The sequence below is a fragment of the Siphateles boraxobius genome, unplaced genomic scaffold (genome assembly GCF_051911475.1).
Source record: "Siphateles boraxobius isolate OS27281-9 unplaced genomic scaffold, OSU_SipBor_1 30, whole genome shotgun sequence".
NCBI lineage: Eukaryota > Metazoa > Chordata > Actinopteri > Cypriniformes > Leuciscidae > Siphateles > Siphateles boraxobius.
Genome location: NW_027508920.1, coordinates 1705001 through 1726981, shown reverse-complemented (window position 1 = coordinate 1726981; position 21981 = coordinate 1705001). Strand labels below are relative to the sequence as shown.

The 21981-nt window shown below is 37.5% G+C and overlaps 1 protein-coding gene across 2 annotated transcripts in view; it reads right to left on the bottom strand.

The window, feature by feature from the left end:
* dhx36 (DEAH (Asp-Glu-Ala-His) box polypeptide 36) overlaps positions 1-21981 on the bottom strand; it is a 146415-nt gene that overhangs the window by 104600 nt on the left and 19834 nt on the right. For both annotated transcript variants that reach the window (XM_077248126.1, XM_077248127.1), the window contains exons 5-6: positions 18986-19156; positions 17926-18005 (exon numbers count right to left, since the gene is read on the bottom strand). In XM_077248126.1, the coding sequence (XP_077104241.1) occupies positions 17926-18005; positions 18986-19156 (251 nt within the window). The remainder of the gene's footprint in view (positions 1-17925; positions 18006-18985; positions 19157-21981) is intronic.

The window sequence follows — 21981 nt, the reverse complement described above, 5'->3', positions numbered from 1 at the left end:
TTGAGAGACACTGGATCAGCCCAGTCACTTATTCGTGAAGGACTATTGCCTTCGCTGTCTAATTATGCAGGTGCCGACGTTTTGATACAAGGAATCAGAATACTGTGTTTCAGCCTCCCCCTACATGACCTGTACTTAAAGTCAGATTAAGTTACAGGTCCTGTAAGACTTGGGGTTTGTTCACGTTTACCCATCGACGGAGTGGATGTTATCTTGGGAAACGATCTTGCAGGTGGAGATGTTTTCCCGTGGCCGGTGGTAATTAGTGAACCGAATCCAAGTGATTGTTCAAAAGTAGCACAATGCTTTTCTGCTGTCTTTCCTGCATGCGCAGTGACGCATGCCCAGGCACGAAAATTCAGAGATGTACTTCACCTCCCTGAAACCTTTTTGAACAGTTCTAATGATCATGACTTAACTAGAGCCCGACCGATATATCGGCGAGCCGATATTAGGCATTTTCATAACTATCGGTATTGGCATTTATAATGGCCGATAAATTAATATAAAAAAGAATGCGGTGTGCAGTGATTCATGTAAGCGTGGCGCTGCCAATAAAGCACCTAAAAGCTGTCACAATGAACTGGCAAAAGCAATGATATGAATACATCAAATATAGGAAGGAGACATTTTAATTGTTTATTAATAACAAGTGTTTTCAGTCATTGTGGGGTGCAAAGATGAAGTTGAGGATGTGGACTCGCGATATTTGAACGCGCCAGAGAGAAATGTGCATTTCAGAAGGATTACATAAGCAGAGAGCAGTTTGTCTTTCGTTTTGATTTGTTCTGTTTAAAAGTAGACATTTCAATAGATATATTTCTCAGGTCTATACGCTGTGTTTCGGTTCATTTATGAGACGAGTTGCAGTTCACTCGCCGGCGCCTCCGTTTTGAGATTATCTATTGTCTGTTATATTTACTTCTTATTTATTAAATCCAGGCATTTGGTTGATGAAACATTGATTCAAATTAAGATATAATTAATACAAAACGAAATTGACTTTGTGCTTTCTGTTTGAGGTCTCTGAAAGTTTTAAAGCACTTTAGTCCCGCTTTCAGAGCTTGTCACGTCCGTTTTTTCCTCATAAAAGTGAACACAAAAAATAAAATAAAATGAATATTATATGTTCTGTTGAGAGCCAACCCGTCTTCATTGAGTGGGTAGTAGACTATTACTTTTGATTTGCGCAGTGTAATTCACTGAATTGATTTCTCTGCTGCCAGCCTCTGTCACGTATTGTGTGAGCTTGTGACTATAAGCGCCCAGCTAAGAAAGTCCTGATTATATTGTCTGCTATATTTACTTCTTATTTATTAAATCCAGGCAATTGATTGATTGTCTCGAGTAAACAGCTGTTGCGACTCACGCGAGCAATAACGGCCGCGTCCCATGTAGACACAGTGTTGAAGCTCATTCTGCCTATAACGCTACGTTACAACATCAAGCAATATTCCAATAATTTATATAATTATAACAGTTTATATAGGGCCATTTTGCATTAAGAGTAGCCTAGTTTCACGTTTTGTAGGTACATTTTGCTTACTAATTTAAAATAGTATAAGGGTCTGTACATTATGTAATTAAAACGTTTTCATTATGATATTATAAATGTTACTTTAGTAAAAAGACATGAGTTCTTCCTCCACTGGTAGAGATTAGGGGAATTAAGACTAAAAATAGAAGATAATGTCAGTGACACTTTTGATATATTTATTGATACAAGTTGTTTTATATAACGTGACTAAATTAAAAGACAAAGTCGTTAGTGAAGATTATGCAACAGTATTTAAAATATAATATATAATATAACATGCAATGCGAACTAGTTTGGTTACAGCTCAAATGTATCATTCTCATTCTATCATTCCCCCTGCCTCCATTACATATCTTTGTCACACAAGTGTTTGATCACCACATTTGAGTGATAATTGCAAAACGTTTATATATTTATTCTGTTTAAATACTGTGTATTCTATATACAGTACCCATCAAAAGTTTGTACACACCAATAGGAAAGTGTGTCCAAACTTTTGACTGGTACTGTACTATTATACATATAAATAATATTGCTACTGTACACATAAATAATATCGGCCGATATATCGGTATCGGCTGCTCAGAAAACAGACCCCTCGTTAACCAGGTGCATTTAGTCTATCGGAAATCCAATGGTAAGTTAGTGTATTTCTGGGACAATCAAGTTAATGCGGAGATGGAGGCCAAAAGCCCATACTGCCCTTAACTCTCTGGGGTCGAGAAACGCGCCGGCGCGTTTAGCTGTTTTTTTTCCACATAGCAGCAACATAGACTTAAAATACTCCGTCATTTTTGGTCATATAAATAAAATCAATACATGATTATAAACTATAGAGGGTCTTCTTTTTTTTGTGCACACTCACATTAACATCAAAACCGTGTGCTTTTGTAAAATGAAGAAAATAAACAGGGTGTGCTTTCTGCCTCTCTGTCTCCGTTAATTTTTTTTCTGGTGCACGTCTCTAAACTTAAACAAAGCTCAGCGAATACTATTCACACAAGCACGAGCAATATATCTTTATTATCATTTAAGTTTGTACTTTTAAAATATCTAATTCAAAACTAAAATAAATATTCTCTGTTTATGTAATCTATAAAAAAAGAGAGAGGTGTCAGCCGATCTCATTATCGTTCTCTCAGCTCATTATTCTGCTAATGTGACACGCCCACGGAGAGCGCGCGGTATTCAAACGCAAATGATCTGAAGCAACACATGCAAAGTGTCAACGCCCCTCATAAACGCGATAACACAACAAATGTAATCATCAGATTAATGTAGCCTATTTCTTCTTGCGAGGCTGTGTGAGGAATAATCCTGGGACATTTACCTCAGAACATGTGCTGGTTTTTTTCATTTCGAGGAGCAACGGATCCATCTGATAAGTAAGTTTTTTATTATTATTGTTCTAATCGCGATATCATAGTGTATGTAAACCGCAAAAAGACTGTTTAAATATGAATCGCGTCTGTGTGTGAATGAATGAACTGAACAGTTTTTACCAAACCCTATTGCTATACTGAGATGAGTGAAAATCGCCTGAAATATGTTGAAATAACGTTAAAATGTCTTTGTATTAGCAACGTATTAAACTGCAAATTAATATGTATGCCCTAATATAGGCTCATAAAAACAAAAAACGACATGCCTATGTTACAGACGAAATATGAAAGACAACATTTCGTCGACTAGTTTTAGATAGATTATTAACTGTTTACTGTAAACTAGACTACTGCCACATTGAATAAGCTTTTGTTCACCAATTTCTGCTCAAATGTTATATATTAGGCTATGTTTGTTTTGTCAAAAATAAAGTCATCAACTAGGATGCTATTATAGTCTTTGTTCCAATGTAGGCTTTATTCAAACTAATGAATCCTTAACTTTGAAATATGTATGATAAAATGTATACTTTAGTTTTTACAAAGAAATATGAAATATCCATCTGAGAAGAAAGTTTTTTTATTAGTGTTCTAATTGCGATATCATAGTCTATGTAAACCGCAAAAAGACTGTTTAAATATGAATCGCGTGCATGTGAATGAATGAACTGAACCATTTTTACCAAACCCTATTGCTATACTGAGATGAGTGAAAATCGACTGAAATATGTTGAAATAACGTTAAAATGTCTTTGTATTAGCAACGTATTAAACTGCAAATTAATAATTATATGCCCTAATATAGGCTATCATAAAAACAACAAACGATATGCCTATGTTACAGAAGAAATATGAAAGACAACATTTCGTTGACTAGTTTTTGGATAGATTATTAACTGTTTACTGTAGCCTAAACTATAGACTACTGCCACATTGAATAAGCTTTTGTTCACCAATTTCTGCTCAAATGTTAAATATATTAGGCTATGTTTGTTTTGTCAAAAATAAAGTCATCAACTAGGATGCTATTATAGTGTTTGTTCCAATGTAGGCTTTATTCAAACTAATGAATCCTTAACTTTGAAATGTGTATTATAAAATGTATACTTTAGTTTTTACAAAGAAATATTACACTTGAAATATTGTTATTTTAATTGTTGCTGTAATTGTAACCTTTTTAATAAAATAGCAAATAATATATTTACAAGGTAGATGTAAACAAAATCTTAAAAGGTCAATATAAGCCTTCTCTTCAAATTATTTGTATTGTGTTTTATTAGTGAAAAATTTGGGGAGAGGATACATATCCAAAACTTTCTGAAAATACAGTATGAGAATTAACTACACAATTACTAGAAATCTTCACCTTGGATATTATACAATTTGCAAGCAAAAATACAAGTGGAAAAATACTATTTTTTTATAGATTTTTCCAACTGTGAAGCAATTTTGTAGTATATATACACATTTCTTTTCTTGTCTCCTTGTATTCTTTCTTGTGGCTCAGTGACACACCTGTGAAAAGCACATTATGCAGGCTCATTAAGCAGGTCTTTTGTCTTCACAGGTGTGAATCAGACCATTATACATGAGTCTCGCCCATTTCGCATATTGCCTTTCCAAACAAAAAGTGTTTTACTAAATTTAAATCAATGTATTGTTTTATGTGAATGATTTGGAAGGATGATTTTCAGATCATTTTGAAGCAAACATTCTAGGCAACAACACTCATTAGTCAAAAGTCTTGTGGACACATATTTAGTATGTGTTTTGTGGCCTTATTTCAGAGACTTTAAGTTTTAGTTTTTTCAATAACCATGCATAAACAATATTCTCTATAAATTCTCTCAAACATACAAATATTCTCTCAAAAATACAAACATGTACATACATCTTGCTAACATATTATGGTAGCCCTGTTTGTGCTATATAGAGTGAATTTACACCTTTGCCATTAACATGTTTATAAATAACTGAAAAAAGCACAAATGTTAGAGCATGTCAGAACACCTCCAGGACCCCAAAAACACATAGGACCCCAGAGGGTTAACGAGGTTTTCCAGATTATTCTGCCTCAACCGTATAGGAAACATGTTTTGAAAATTGCTTATGAGCATGTGCTCTCCGGCCATTTGGGTGTCAGAAAGACATTTCGACGTGTGTCTCGCTACTTTTTCTGGCCTGGGTTAAAATCGGCCGTGTCTAATTTCTGACGCTCGTGCATTGCTTGCCAGTTAGCTGGTAAGCCAAACCAGAAGCTTCCCATTGCTCCTTTACACCCCATACCCGTTATGCGAGAACCATTTGAACATTTGTTGATCGACTGTGTAGGTCCGCTACCCAAGTCAAAATCGGGACATGAGTACATTCTAACCATTATGTGTACAGCCACAAGATTCCCCGAAGCGATCCCCCTGCGCTCTATCAAGGCTCCTGTAATTATCCGCGAACTGATCAAGTTCTGTACCACCTTTGGTTTGCCTAGAGTCTTGCAAACTGATCAGGAAACAAATTTTACATCGAGACTATTCACTCAGACATTAGCTCAGCTGGGAATTAAGCATGTACTCTCAAGCGCATATCACCCACAATCACAAGGCGCTGTGGAAAGATTCCATCAGACGCTCAAAACAATGTTGCGTACCTACTGTCTCTCAAGTGGGAAAGACTGGGCTGAGGCTTTACCATTTTTAATGTTTGCTATTAGAGAAGCGGAGCAGGAGTCACTTGGTTTTAGTCCGGCAGATCTTGTATTCGGACATGCGGTGCATGGGCCTCTAAAAGTGCTAAATGAACAATTACTAGCCAAGGATGCTGTGCCAGTGACGATCCTTGAGTATGTTAGTTCATTTCGGGAGCGTTTCCACCAGGCACGTAATCTTGCTCTGGAACATTTGATGGTAACTCAGTCAAAGATGAAGAAACGCTATGATAAGAGAAGTGTCTCTCGTAGTTTCCAACCAAATGATGAAGTTCTTGTACTTCTGCCTGAACCTGGTTCAGCTTTACAAGCCAAATTTGCAGGCCCATATCAGGTAAAAGAGAAACTCAGCGATACAGACTATGTGATCAGTACTCCTGACAGGAGACGGAAGACTAGAGTATGTCACATTAACATATTGTAAAGATTTGTGTGTAACTCAAAGCCTGTCTCTCCACCTAACCCTGCGCTACCCGTGCCCATCTAAACGCTGAGCAGATCACGCAAGTTATTAGGTTGATGCATCATTACCCACCCATGTTCTCTGATGTCCCAGGAAGAACTTCAGTTCTAGAACATGACATTGATGTTGGGCAAGCTAAACCCATTAAACAGCATCCTTACCGGGTTAATCCAGCCAAGCGTAACTTAATGAAAACAGACGTTGAATATATGCTAAGGCATGACCTGGCCCAACATAGTCAAAGTCCGTGGAGTTCTCCCTGTTTACTGGTCCCAAAGGCCGATGGCACTTTTCGTTTCTGCACAGATTTCCGCAAAGTCAACGCAGTAACAAAACCGGACGCCTTTCCACTCACCCGTATGGAGGATTGCGTGGATAGAGTGGGGTCAGCTACATTTGTTTCAAAGCTGGACCTGCTGAAAGGCTACTGGCAAGTGCCCCTGACCACCCGTGCCTCAGAAATCTCTGCTTTTGCCACAACAGACTAAGGTAGCTAAGGTAGAAGCCATTCTAAACTTTTCTAAACCCTGCAACAAACCTGCAACAAACCCTGCAACAAACCCTGCAACAAACCCTGAACTTCGACGGTTCTTGGGGATGTCAGGATACTACCGGGGCTTCTGCAAGAACTTTTCATCGGTAGTTGCTGCCCTCACATACTTGCTACATCAAGAGTTTTTAAATGGAATTGTGAATGTGACAGAGCTTTTGAAGCAGCAAAAATCTCCTATGTAATGCTCCTGTGCTGGTAGCACCTAACTTTGAACTACCTTTTAAGCTGCAAGTGGATGCCAGTGCTTCTGGTGCTTCTGATCCAGGAGGATGCTCACTGTGTTGAACACCCTGTGTCCTAATTCTCCCGAAAGTTCTTGAAACACCAGAAATCATATAGCACCATTGAGAAGGAAGTCTTGGCATTATTGTGGGCCCTGCAGCATTTTGAAGTGTATCTTGGGAGCAGTGCAGTTCCAATAACGGTGTATACAGACCATAACCCTTTGACCTTTCTCTCTAACGTCCTCTTCTAACCAGCATTTGCTGCGCTGGGCCCTCAAGTTACAGGACTACAATATCCAGATTCAGCACATCAAGGGCACTGATAACATTGTGGCTGATGCCCTTTCCAGAACTGGGGAGATGGAGATTTAGGGGGTGTGTGGTTTTAAATCTAAAAACTTGAAAGAATATGTAAATAGATACTACTTTGGTTCCTGGTCTTTATTCTTATTGGTGGGGGTGTTACATCCAAGGACGTATTAATTTATTTATTTATTCATTTACTTATAATAATATAAGTATTTTCTTCTGAACCTTTGATTTACTTTATTTCTGAAAGTGTGGGCGTGGTTGTGTGCCCTGTGTTTTTTGTTTGCTTGCAGTCTTTCCTTCTCTCTCTACTCACTCTCAGGCCTAATCATCAGCACCTGTCACTCGTTTGTGAGTGTGCCTGAGACGTAGAGTATAACGCCCGTTTCACACATACTACGTTTGCAGTGCGTATGCGGTGCATATTTTTTTACGTACCCATGTTAACAGGTTGGAGCTTTCACATTGCAGGCGGTTGCAGTCCGGCGATCCGTTGCAGGTGCGGTGCGTTTACAGCAGAGCAGCGATTGTTTCCGCACCGAGTCTATTTTTGCTGTGCTGCACCGCACTGAATTAAAGTGGCAGCACATTGTTCACATTAAAATAGATATAGATTGACAAGAAACTGTAATAATTTCATCATATACGCATAATTACAGTTAATGTTTTCTATAGTTACTAAATTACAGGGTCAAGAAAAACAAAAAAGTATGATTATAGTCTCAAAAGTTGCAAAATGCCATCATATATGATTTTTTCCCCCTCAAAAAATACATGATATATATTTTGGGGAGGGGATCGGGGGGAACTACATGTAAAACAAAGAATCATGATTAAAATTAATTTTCATACCCATACAGAAATGTAATAATGTAAGTAAATTTGTAAGTAAATAAGTAAATTTCATATATAATGTAAGTGCCCGTGTATGTCTGCTGCCTATAAGAGAATAAATGCAAAATTCATATATATAAAACACAGACATATATGAAACATATATTTCAAAATATAGCAAAAATGGCCGTTTTCATGCGTGCCATATATTTTCCCGTATATGCACGTAAATGTTAAATATATGTAAGACGCATATGTACTTATTTCAATGCATCAGTATCACACACTGGCGCAGCCACGGGTGTGCCGGTGCCACCCACAGTGGCAGCTGGCACACCTAAAATAGATGCAGAATTATTTTTCAAAGTTTTAATAAAACGTTTCCTAAACTTGGACTATTGTTGTTTACTTAAAATATTTGTACATTTAAAATGTATTTTAATTTTTAAATTATTATCGTTAAAATATCTGCTGACATTCGGGCTGCCAACCAATCCGCAAACAGCCGCTGACTGGTAATACGGTTGTGCTGTTGAGGCTCGCGCAGCCTCATGAGGAGAAATGGAAACAAATGAGCGCAGATCACACAAAGAAACTTTATGAACATAGAGTGGTTAAAACTTAATGTGGAGTTTTTATATTTATAACATATGATATGATATGATACAGTTAAGCAACATCACATGACCGCGAGTGCTGAAAACCATCACGACTGAAAATATGACACTGATTTCATATGAAAGTTCAATAAACAAGTAATTAATATCAAGTCACTTACATTTTAGACACAATATTGACTGTTTTTGTTCTATTTGAGCAGCGAAAATAGTTCCAAACATACATCCCAAGAACCACAGCGCAGCTCACCTGAACACATAACTGCTGCATTAATGAATGATTCATTCAGCGCTTTGAATGCATCGATTGAGTCAAAGATTCAATGACCCATTAAACAACTGCCTCATTCCTTAACGATTCAGCCTTTTGAACAAATCATTTGAATAAATGACTCAATAACTCACTCATTAAGACGGTCAACTGCCGCCCCCTACTGGTGGTTTAGTTTCGTGTTTAAAATTAGGCAATAATTCTTTCCAATATGTCATATTTGTATCTTCAAAAAATATTTAAAACAATCTCATAACATTATTTAATGCAGTTGTAATTTTCAGTGTAAATTAATTAATTTGATTGGTAACAGCATAGTGTCTTGTTATTTCAACTGAATTTATTGATCAAATCTAAGAATTTAAAATGAAAGATGAAGCATACATTTAAACCGATTTCTGGAATTTTACTTGGACAAGAGAATGGCCGATTTACTTGTTCGAAGGACAAGCACATGTAAAGCCTTAATGTTGCCCTGAGTTATATTTTATATACTGTAGGCCTAGTATTATGTTTATGTGGCAAGCCAGTTTTACACATCAGCCCAGTCTATTCTGTAAAGTTAGTGATACGCCGGGTCCGAGTTTTTTTGCACATTAATTTGACAATAAATGTGGCACATCCAATTTTTCTTATGCACACCCAGAGACGCTTTTCTGGCTACGCTACTGGTATCACATGCATGTATGTTTAAATACATTTATTAAATATGTGGGAAACAAATATTTATTTCACATATTTATACATAATGGTGTCCATGCGAGAAACAAATACTATAGTCTATTGTAATATAAGCAGATATATGGTATCATATATGGATGAACTCAAATATTTTCTTCACATGTTTGGACACATAAATGTTCATATAGGTAGCAGACATATATTGTGTTCTCAGATGTCAAATTAATATATGTAGCCTATAGATATATGTCATGCTATTCAAAATATAATTACGTACATATATGGCCATATATTACATTTTTGTATGGGTTAAACAATGTCAAATTTAACGTTTGGATTTAAAATCAAAATTACTTAGCCATTTTGGATTTTGTGGCACACAGAAACTGCGGATCAGTAGCGCACTGCAAACGCAGCATATGTGAAAGCACTATAGCGCTTGCTGCTCCTGTACCGTATATGCACCACAACATGCACCGCATACGCACTGCACACGGAGTATGTGTGAAACGGGCGTAAGGCTGCAGTCCAGTGTTTGCAGAGGGAGACACACTTCTCCGCTGCTCCAGATTGAACACTGGTGTTAAATTGGGCTGGTTCTGATATTCAGAGACTGTAGTTGGAAGTTAGCTGTGGCTAACTGAGTCACTAATAATAATAATAATAATAATAATAATAATAATAATAATAATACATTTTATTTGTAGTGCACTTTAAATTTTAGCAATCTCAAAGTGCTACAGAGCATATAGTAATATAATCTTAAAAAATAAAATAAAAAAACTCTAAAAATGTTTTTTTGTTTTTTTTTAAACATGTGTAGTCTGTGGGGCACTCAGAAGATCAGGGAGGGCATTCCACAGCCTCGGAGCAGCCGATGAAAAGGCCCTACCACCCATGCTGCAGAGCTTGGTTCTGGGGACATAAAGGGTGTTTGTGTTTGCAGACCGGAGAGTGCGTGAGGACCGGAGAGTGCGTGAGGTGCTCTGGTGGGGAATGAGTTCCTGTAGGTAAAGGGGGCTATGTCCATGAATGCACTGGTGGGTGAGGAGGGAGACCTTATATTCAATTCTGAGTGGGACAGGGAGCCAGTGAAGAGATTTTAGGATGGGCGTGATGTGATCATGCTTGCGCACCCTCATCAGGATCCTGGCAGCACTGTTCTGGATGTATTGTAGTCTCTGGATGCTTTTGCCAGAGATCCCGATGAGGAGTGCATTACAATAGTCCAGCCTGGAGGACACAAAGGCATGAACGAGCTTCTTTGCATCTGCCAGGTTGAGTGTTGGACGGAGTTTGGCAATGTTCTGAAGGTGATAAAATGATGTCTTACAGAGGTGTTTGATGTGGGTGTCAAAGGTGAGTTGAGAGTCCATTTTAACACCCAAATTGGTAACAGATGTGGAAAGGGCGATGTTTTGGCCCGAGAAAGTGATACTGCTGATGGTGGAAAAGCAGAGCTGATGTGGTGTGCCAATTAAGATGGCTTCCGTTTTGGAACTATTTAGCTGAAGGAAATTGAGCTTCATCCACGCCTTTATCTCCTCCAGGCAGGTGTTCAGTGTGGATGCTGGCAGGGGAGAAGAAGAAGTGGGGGTTGTCCTGAGATACAGCTGTGTGTCATCAGCATTACAATGGAATGATATACCATGTCTGCTAATGACTTTCCAAGAGGCAGCATGTAAATGGAGAACAGTGTGGGGCCCAGCACAGAGCCCTGAGGGACAACGCAGGTGACATTATGAGTGTGTGATTTGGCTTTACCCAGGGCGACGTGCTCAGTTCTGCCGTTCAGGTATGAGGTAAACCAGTTGTGAACATTTTCAGAGAGTCAGCATACCATCAGGTAACACCAACCATCAGCCGGTGGAGGAGGGTGGTGTGGTCTACTGTATCAAAAGCAGCTGTTAGGTCTAGTATGACGAGTAGAGATGGAGAACCAGTATCAGCTGCCATCAGGAGGTCATTGGTAATCCTGACCAAGGCTGTTTCTGTGCTATGGCCAGGGTGGAAGCCCAACTGAAACTTTTAAAACAAGTTATTGTGTTTAAGATGAACATGGAGTTGAGCTGCAACTGTTTTTTCCAGAACCTTTGATAGGAATGGAAGATTTGAAATAGGCCTGTAGTTGGAGAGAACTTCTGGATCCAGAGTGGGTTCTTTCAGTTGAGGTCTGATGACAGCCGTTTTTAATGATGATGACCTGACCTGTGTTAATGAGATCCTGATCTCATTTCAGCTAAATACTAAGCAGAAGTTAAAGTTATTGTGTGATTGTTAACCTGTTTAGTAGTTACTTTTATGAGGGAAGCTGTAGGGGGTGAGTGCCTTTTTCTTTGAATACTGTTTGTCCCTGTTTTTGCATAGCAAGGGAGTTGAGGGAAGTTTGTGTTGTTTATTTCTTTTTGGTTAACCTTTCTTAGGTTAGTTAGGACTCCTCCTAAACTTACTTAGTGGGCTGTTTTGTTTGTTATTTTAGGCCTTGCTTTTCCCTGAGCCATTGCTCCCTGACAACGTATGTTCTGTCCTTATTTTCTTTTTTTTGTAAATTAAATCCTTTCGTTGATATCATCTGGTGTTGTCTTCACTCTGGGACAGAGGATTGAAGTGTGTTCTCGCCTTTCTCTTTTTTTTTTCCTTTGTTACCTCTCCTTCCGACCCCTAGACGGCTAGGGAAACATAACACTGCTGTCACTTTAAGAGCTGACCACATAACCTGGATCTGACACATCCTATTTTCTCACAACTCTTCGCATTCATTTAAGACTTTTAAACTCAGGTGTTTGTTCACAGAGAGCCGCATCACCAGACAGAGAGTTGGGGAATTGATAATCAAGTAAAGATTTGAGTTCTTTTTGCATCTTATCACGCTTGCATGGTTTAATAGCACTTGAATGAATGATAGAGTGATAATTTAGCCTACTGTAGGGCAGCAAAATGATGACAGAATATAAAAACAGATGCTGTGTTTAAAGTCCCCCTGTGGTGAAAATCAAGCTTTTAAATGTTGTTTATGTCTATGTGGTGCTTTTAATATGCTTTTAGGAAAACCATGTACACATGAATAAGTCAACACCATTGCTGGGTATTTTCTCCTTATAACTGCAGTGAACCAAAGAATGTCTCAAAAACGCAGTTTGAAATCACTGGTGTTTCTGACGTCACAAACTAAATTGTAACCAATCACGACAACATGTGATTGTCAACAAGTGGATCTCTGAACTGGTGTGAGTGAGCGGAGGCTGAACTAATTTGCATATTCATAGAACCGCGTATACATTCAAGCTATTTTAATAATAATAATAATAATATTAATTACATTTATACAGCGCTTTTCTCTGCACTCAAATCGCTTTACATAGAAGGGGGAATCTCCTCAATCACCACCAATGTGCAGCACCCACCTGGATGATGCGACGGCAGCCATATTGCGCCAGAACGCCCACCACACACCAGCTTATTGGTGGAGAGGAGACAGAGTGATGAAGCCAATTTGTGTGTGTGTGTATATATATTTTATATATATACATATATATATATATATATATATATATATACACACATATATATATATACACATATATACATATATATGTGTATATATATATATATATATATATATATATATATATAAACACACACACACACACACACACACACACACAGAGACACTAATTGTATACTAATACATATATATATATGAGGGATGATTAGGAGGCCATGATGGATAGAGGCTACTGGGCAAATTTGGCCAGGATGCTGGGGTTACACCCCTACTCGTTTCGAAAGACATCCCGGGATTTTTTGTGACCAGAGAGTTAGGACCTCGGTTTAACGTCTCATCCGAAGGACGGTGCTCTTTAACAGCATAGTGTCCCCGTCACTATACTGGGGCGTAAGCACCCACACAGACCACAGGGTGAGCACCCACTGCTGGCTTCACTAACACCTCTTCCAGCAGCAATCTTGTTTTCCCAGAAGGTCTCCCAGGTACTAAACAGGCTCAACCCTGCTTAGCTTCAGTGGGCAACCAGTCTTGGGCTACAGGGTGATATGGCTGCTGGCGTGAAGGCATGAAGCATTAAAGCTGGCGTTTAAGGGATGAATAATTATTTTTCAAGGAAAAAACATTTACATTTTAATTTTTGTGGTCAAAGATGAGTTTTAAGGGATAAAATGATTGACTACAGGGGGACTTTAAATACTTTTAATGCATTAAAACACCTGGGATTATTTTTTTCTGTTTTTAACGCAGCATTTGTTTGGTTTTTTCAAAGCATAAAAGCTACAGTCATCATTTGTTGGAATTGCATGGAAAAGACGGACTACACATTCTTCAGCATTTCTTTCTTGTTCTATAAAATTAAAATGTTTGTAATTATGAAATGACATGAGGGTGAACAAAATATTATTAAATTTTTCTCTTGAAGAGAACCCTCCTCATACACAGAACTAATATTAGAAGAACACAGAGTGAAAAAGACGGTTATTCTTACATAGAAGAGGAAAAAAACAAGCCTAAAATGAGGTTTGTGTCAGTAATTCAAATGAACTTTCTATTTTACATAATAACACAGAAACACTGCAATTCAAAAGACTTCATAAGACTATGCTAAACCTCCTTACCTGCTCCCACACACTGTCAGACACAAACAGACTATCAAATTACAGCAATAGAGAAAAGGTGTCTGGGAGCGCCAGAGGATTTAGATTGATGTATAAGTGAGGAAGAGGAAAAAACAAGATATTGCACCGCTCATGGCCTGAAGAGGCCATCTGATTCCGTACTTCTTTTCACCTCTCGCCTCCTCCATTTCTTTTCCACCCCTCAGCCTTTCCACCTTATTCTCTCAGGTCCAGTCTTCTACAGTTACTCACCACAGCAAGACAAGATTAACAACCCATTTCTCTTCTCCCCGGCACCCCCATTCACACTTTTTCACATTATCACTCCATCTTTCGGCACAGCTGAAGCAACCAATTCCCCACTGACTCACCTCTCACTACCCACCCTTCTCTCCGCTTTCATTCTCTCATTTCCTGAAGGTTGTCAAGTGTGTGACTTGTGTGAAGGGAGTATTAGACACTTGATGAGCTGAAGTCTTCGTCCCCATCACAAACTCCTATTTTAACACTAGCAGGATCTGACTGCTTCCTTAACAGATTTATAGGTGCGTAATACATTATGTGAAGGGGATGTGGATTTTAAGTTGGTAATCAATCACTCAGTTATAAGTATATTAAAACATAAAACTTCATGTACACATTTGAGCCAAATAAATAAATGTGACTATGTGTGTTGAGCAGTGCTTATAGGTGAATAAAAGACTAAACTAAATCTGTTCATCTTATGAAGTGATCATGTCTCTTCAGAAGATTTGGATAAAACCCCTCAACTCATGAGCTGCGTTCAAAATCAAATACTTCCCTAGTATGTAGTATGTAGGGCTGCAACAAACGATTATTTTGATAATCGATTAATCTAACGATTATTAGAACGATTAATCGCCTAATCGTCGATTATTGCACCGACTAATCAGTAAGTTTGGAACGATTATTCAGCATTTTCAATTAGTGAAAACATTGAATTAAACATATTCTTACTATAATATAAAAAATTAAAATCAGTTCAGCTTTTGAAATAGTTGTTTTAATGAACTTTGAGCCAACTAAACAGGTCATTCTCTTTAAGTTTTCAGATTACGGTCCAACTCAAATCACACACAAATGCTCTCTAAGCATTGTTTAATAGGCCCACTGCTTTTCTTAGAACTGAAACAGAAAAAGGGAAGTTTACTTCAGGACACAAATAATGATAAAATATGAATCTGCAAACCATTATTATAAGTATAAAATTGCAAACTTTTTTTTTACATGACAATTGAGCTGACAGAGACGTTCTCATTCACCTTTTAATTTACAGTATGAAAAAGTAACTGCCATGATATTCTTCCTAACATCTCCTTTTGCAAGTCATGATTATGGAACAAAATACAGGCAAGTGATAAGACTATAATACCTAATAGTGTTACAATAATAAAAACAGCCCTGACTCCTGAGCTCGATCAAGCTTTATTTTATGCAAAATAAATCATCACATTATTGTAATTATATTATTATTGATAATATTATTAGTAGTATTAGTAGTATTGCATTCTCTAATAAAGAGATTTACCGCTAGTTAGTTAGCTCTAGCTGGAGAACACTCAATTCTCCCCGGCTCCTCTTTTGCCGGGATGTTTCCTCTTTAAGTGCTCCAACGTGCATGTTGTGCTCCCGTAAAAAGCAAGTTCCGCCTTGCATGTATTGCACACAACAGCTTTTTGTTTTGAAGTTTTGTGAAACTTTCCCAAACAAACCTTGCTAGTTCGGATTCGTTTGCACTCCGTCATAATTCGCGCTGTTTTTTCTTTTACCAATAGCATTTGTAAGGGCTGCATTACACTCTAGCGCTACAGCGTCGTAGCGGTCAAATCGCGATATTGCACGCCCTTACATTAGGTCACGTGGGATCAAACGACTACTCGAAAACAAAGATATTTGTCGACAATTTTTTATTGTCGACAATGTCGACTAATAATGAAAAGGAACTGAGAGAAGAGTTGTGAGATATTTGGCAGAAAGCTCTAATCAGTCCTCTATCTTTCCTCTCAGAAGAGAGGCAACTACCTGCTCTCGGAAACATGTTGCAGTGACCTCGCTGCCTAATCCACTTTCTCGCTTGAATGAAAACTCACACACACAAAAAAAGAAAGAAAAGAAAAATAAATAAATATATAGGCACACTTACCCTGCAAATAAAATGTATTATATCATGACAAATCAACCTCAGTATTTTGAAATAAAACGGATATTTTGAGAACAGTGTATATTTCAGAACTCAACTTTCTTCCCAGTCAAAAATGACTATTGAAACTAACCTGCACAAATGTAACACCACAAGGATGAATACACACACACACCAACTCCACCCAGTGTTGGTGAACTACGAGAAAGGGACTTTCAATGAGAAAACTAGGACAGATAGTATTACTAAACACCAGAAAACAATAGTGTTATTAGAGTTTATTAGAGAAAAGTTTAATTTTAACAAGGGCCCTGATCAGTCTGATCTTATCAGCTTGAGGTACACATTTCGATAGAGAACCTTTTGCGGCCCTGTTGTTGGACCCAACAGAAAACCTGCAGCCTGCAAGTAAGTGCTGTGACTCAAAGAGTCAGAGAAAGGAAGAAAAAATATAAATATAGACTAACATTATAAACAGGGCTCAAGGAAATGTAATAGGATTTGACCTCTTTAAGGAAGCACAAAGAAAAATCATAACAACAACAATTGTGTATTCTACAAAAAAGCCTCAATTCCATTAATTTATCAAATTTATCAATTAACAATCTTTACCTCTTCTAAAAAATAATCAGCTTTTTCTCTCATTATAAAACATACAGTATTTCCAGTAGGATTATTTATAGAAGAAAATTTGAAGACTTGTTCAGCTCATCATAATGCCAGAAAGTCAAGGCCAGAATGTTACGTCTCTGAGAGACTTGAAACATCTGTGGGTTTCCACCACTGTATTGTCATACAAATCACAATCCACAGCCCAAGCTTCATATCCAACAGTTAAACAACTGCTACTGTTTAGTTCAAAACTATATAGTTCAATAATTCAACACTACAATTTATACCTCAATGCTGCAACACTTTATGTATATATTGCCTTATTTAATTCTCCGTCTTACTCTGTATACCAATTGTCTCTACCTATGGTTTCTGCCTTAAATTATTACATTGTTTAAATTAATACATTTTTAGCCAACTTTCATTTGTTGAACTTAGAGTTACCTCTGATAACAGATGACACTAAATTGTAATGTGGACTCATTCATTTTCTGTAAAGCTGCTTTAAAACGATGTATATTGTGAAAAGCGCGATACAAATAAATGTGAATTGAATTGAATTATCTATACTTACTATCACTATGTTTGTCACCGTTGTTCCCTGAAGGAACTGTGTTTCGTTTTTAACCATTGCCATGCAATGTGCTAAAAATTACAATGAAGTTGACTCTGACTTTGAATTAAATTGTCAAATTTAATTAAATTGTTACAGTATATTGGTCTTAATATCGTTAAACAAACCAGAAAAAATAATTATTGCATTATAGAGCTTAAGGCAAACCTAGATACGAATTTATGTTTTTACAAAGCATAAATTAGTTAGGGTTTCTGGCCAGTTGAGAAAGAGAATTTCAAACTTCCTGACAGGCAAAATTAAACTTGGAGAAAAAAGAATTCACCAATCTGCCAGAACTCGGCTCTAAAAGAATAGCCTTGCAGATGTGATTCACTTACCTCTGCAGACGGATCTGATACCCACAGGACTTCCCTTCTCCGACCGGTTCTGCCCTTTCTGAAGCCACTCTCTCTGCAACCTAAACAAAAGCACTTACTTTTAACCTCATACCTTAAATAGAAAATACTTAAGTGGGAGCACAGACACTCTACAAATTAGGTAGGAAGAGTGGGATCAGATATGCTGCTTTTTAATGAAGTTGTCCCCAAATCAAGGAGAAAGAAGAAAGAATAAAAACAAAGAGGCCTAATTATATTTAATTTCTTCAATGTATACTGAACTTGAAAGTATCTATATGGCTTGTCACTGGTCTAGTGACACAACTTGCCCCATGTTAGAAATCGTGGTGTTATAAAAAAAAAGTTGATTCATCAGGAAAGGGAAAAGAATACAGTTAAAAGGTTTTTAAAGAAATTAAAACCTTTAATTCTGCAACGATGTACATTAAATTGATCTAAAGTGACAGTAAATAATGTGATACAGTGCCTAGTATAAGTGAACACACCCATGCTGACTAAAAAGAGGAATAAAAAAATCATCTTTTGGAAATTTATCTTAATGCCTTAATTTAAAAATCAGGAAAAATCCAACCTTTAAGGACACCAATTTTCTTTGTGAATGAATAATGTATCGAAAATAAATAAATGTTCTTCCTTAAAATACAGGTTGCATAAGTCAAGACACCCCAATGTTAAATTCCCATAGAGGCAGGCAGATTTTTATTTTTAAAGGCCAGTTGTTTCATGGATCCAGAATACTATGCATCCTGATAAAGTTCCCTTGGCCTTTGGAATTAAAAAACCCCACATCATCACATTCCCTTCACCATATCTAGAGATTGGCATGGTGTTATTTCAGTATGATTTGCATTGAGAGATGATCTTATGGAAAGTGCCAATCAGGAGGACCACCAGCACTACACATATTTGATGTCACTTATCTAACGCAGGCCAGGGTTTTCTGTCCGGGGGCCCCCAGGGGGCCACAAGAGAGTGCAAGGGTGTCCGTGGAAAAGTTTAGAGAAAAACAATATTAAAATTGAATAATGCTTTTACTTACAGATATGGCACTGATACGACGTGGCTGCGTGCAAACCACCCTGCAGAGAGAGCCCATGCCCCTCTGGATGAAGTCATCAAGGATGAACTGAGTTACCTGGGTGGTCTTACCACAGCCTGTCTCTCCACTGACTACCAGTACCTGATTAGCACTGATCAGTTTAACCAGCTCCTACAGTAAGACAAAACAAAATGGTGCATGAGAGAACTAAAAATATTAACATTCACTGGGTGATCAGCGAACTAAAATGCTGCTTCACATTAAAACTAAAGAATAAAAGAGACGTAACAACATAATTTTTACGTTGTAAAAAAATGTTTCTACATTTTACAGAAAAATACTGAAAAAAAAGTTACCTTACATATACGGTGAAAAACTGTAAATGATTCAACATCCCATTACATTTTACAGTGAAATACTGTAAAATGTATGGTTTTTTTTAGCAAATAAAAACTATGAATTACCATAAAAAAGTACATTCCCAGAAGGAGTTAGTACACATCACATATGATTATATTTTTATAAATAAAATGTTGTCCTTTCTTATTTTTGCTATCAGTTATATACATTAGTGTGTTTTGTGTTACATTTTATGTTTAGTTCATGTTTATTGCCTTATTCTAGTGTCATGTGTGCAGTGGTGGAGGAAGTACTGAATCCCAGTACTTAAGTAAAAGTACAAATAACCAATGACAAATTTAGTTTAGTAAAAGTAAAAGTACCACAATTACAACGCTACTTAAGTAAAAAGTACCTGATTTTAAATGTACTTTTAAGTATTAAAAGTAAAAGTACTTGCATAACATGCTCAGCTCATCAGCTCATCTGGTCGAAATGTCGAAAACGTCCGAAATAAACAGCTCTGTACTGGTGATCCGAGAACTGCTGTACCTGTGCGCTCATGTTCAGTATCAGCTGCTCGTGCTCATCACTTCTCTCAGCACAACAAGTCTCAGTTCAGTGAACTTTTGGATTTACTGGGGTAAAATATACTCCGGGATATTGGTTTATTTCGAGTCAGAGGGACCGTAAGGCATGTCTGAAAGTGAGTAACTTTAGTAAGTTGTGGATCAGCGCTGACGCAAGACGCGAACTCTTTCATACGATTCAGTCCCATTTAGTGTACTGGTTTCGACCGGTTCACTAAAAAGAACCGGTTCACAAGAATGGTTCGTTCACGAACCGGACATCACTAAAATCTATGGCAACCAAACTTGCTGAGACAAACGTGCAACGGACGGATGGTCAGGAAGACGTTTTGGCAGGGGGAAAACTGATCAGAAAATGTAACGAAAATGTAACGGAATGTTGTAGAAATGTAGTGGTGTAGAAAGTATAATAATTGATGTAAAATGTAACGAAGTCAAAAGTATGCACTATTGATTCTACTTAAGTAAAGTACAGATACGTGAAAAATGTACTTAAGTAAAGCAACAAAGTATTTGCACTTCGTTACATTCCACCACTGCATGTGTGTTACCCTGATATTTTTTTGTCTTCAGGTGTATGACCCTGCGCACAGTTTTGACCATGTTTTATGAACAGACCACTTTAAGATTAACCCTCTGGGGACCAAGGTGTTTTTAGGGTCCTTGAGGTGTTTTGACATGCACTGACGTGTGCTTTTTTCAGTTATTTATAAACATGTTAATGGCAAAGGTGTAAATTCACTCTATATAGCACAAACGGGGCTACCATAATATTTGAGCAACATGCATGTACATGTTTGTATTTTTAAGAGAATAATGTTTATGCGTAGTTATTGAAAAAAATAAAAATGAAAGTTGCTGAAATAAGACCACAAAACACATACTAAATATGTGTCCACAAGACTTTTGACTAATGGATGTTGTCGCTTCGAGTTCTGGCTTCAAAATGATGTGAAAATAATCCTGCCTAATCGTTCACATAAAACAATACATTGATTTAAACTTTGTAAAACAGTTTTTTTGTCAGAAGAGGTTTATGCGTGGGAGGGGCAATGGCCTATCAATATTAATGAGATTCAGACCAGGGGTGTGACATAGACACTCCCCCAATGGCTAATGGCCCATCAAGTGAGGCAGCCCGAACAAAGAATGAGAGGAGATTCAAAGGTTTTGTTTTTCAATCTGTTTTATTGTAATTCCTCTATGTGGAGGAGCTCAATGTTCTAAATTTGCTCTAGTAGTGAAATCAAAGCAATCCGATTGTTTTGAGAATACAGTAACATGTCTTGGTGCCATTTTTGAAAACAGTTTCTGTTCAACTGAAGACACAAGTGAACATTGCATGCCTGCATAGGCGTAATTTGCGCCAACACTTTTTACCAAGGTCGATATTGTCAGCACCACTTTTGAAACATCTCGCGGCACGAATGTACCGATACAAATAAATAAAACATCTCCAGTTAACTAGCAGAGCATTCATTTAATTCGTTTGTTAAATAAGAGGCAATCTAGCGCTGAAATGTGTTGTTTTTTAAATAAAGTGATCAAAGTGCTCGTTGCCGCTGTGATCAGTGGCGGGGATACTGTGTTCTCTAGTGGCTCGTGCACAGTATTCACTCGGACGCACGCTTCAATCCGTTGTGGAGACTCTCTATTCGTTCCGGTGAAATTACAAAACAAAATGCATACAAACGTATCCTTGCTGATATACAACCACTGATAAACATAATCGGTTTTGATAAAAACAATTTTTTTTAAAACCTGTTTGAGTGCGGATAGCAGGGAGGCAAACACATGTATGGTCAAAAAAAAGAGAGGTTATCGAAGCCCTCGCCCCGCCGCAAATATCCATAATTAAGTTGGCTTGTGAAAGCCAACTTACTGAAATCCTATTTAAACTTATTAAGTTGGCTTGTGAAAGCCAACTTACTGAAATCCTATTTAAACTTATTATTATTCTTTTTCTTCTTCTTTTTCTTAACCAAAATTTTCTGACTGCTACTCCTCCTAGAGCTTTAACTCTACAAACTCCAAACTCGGGTCAGACCTTCAGACTGTTCTGACTTA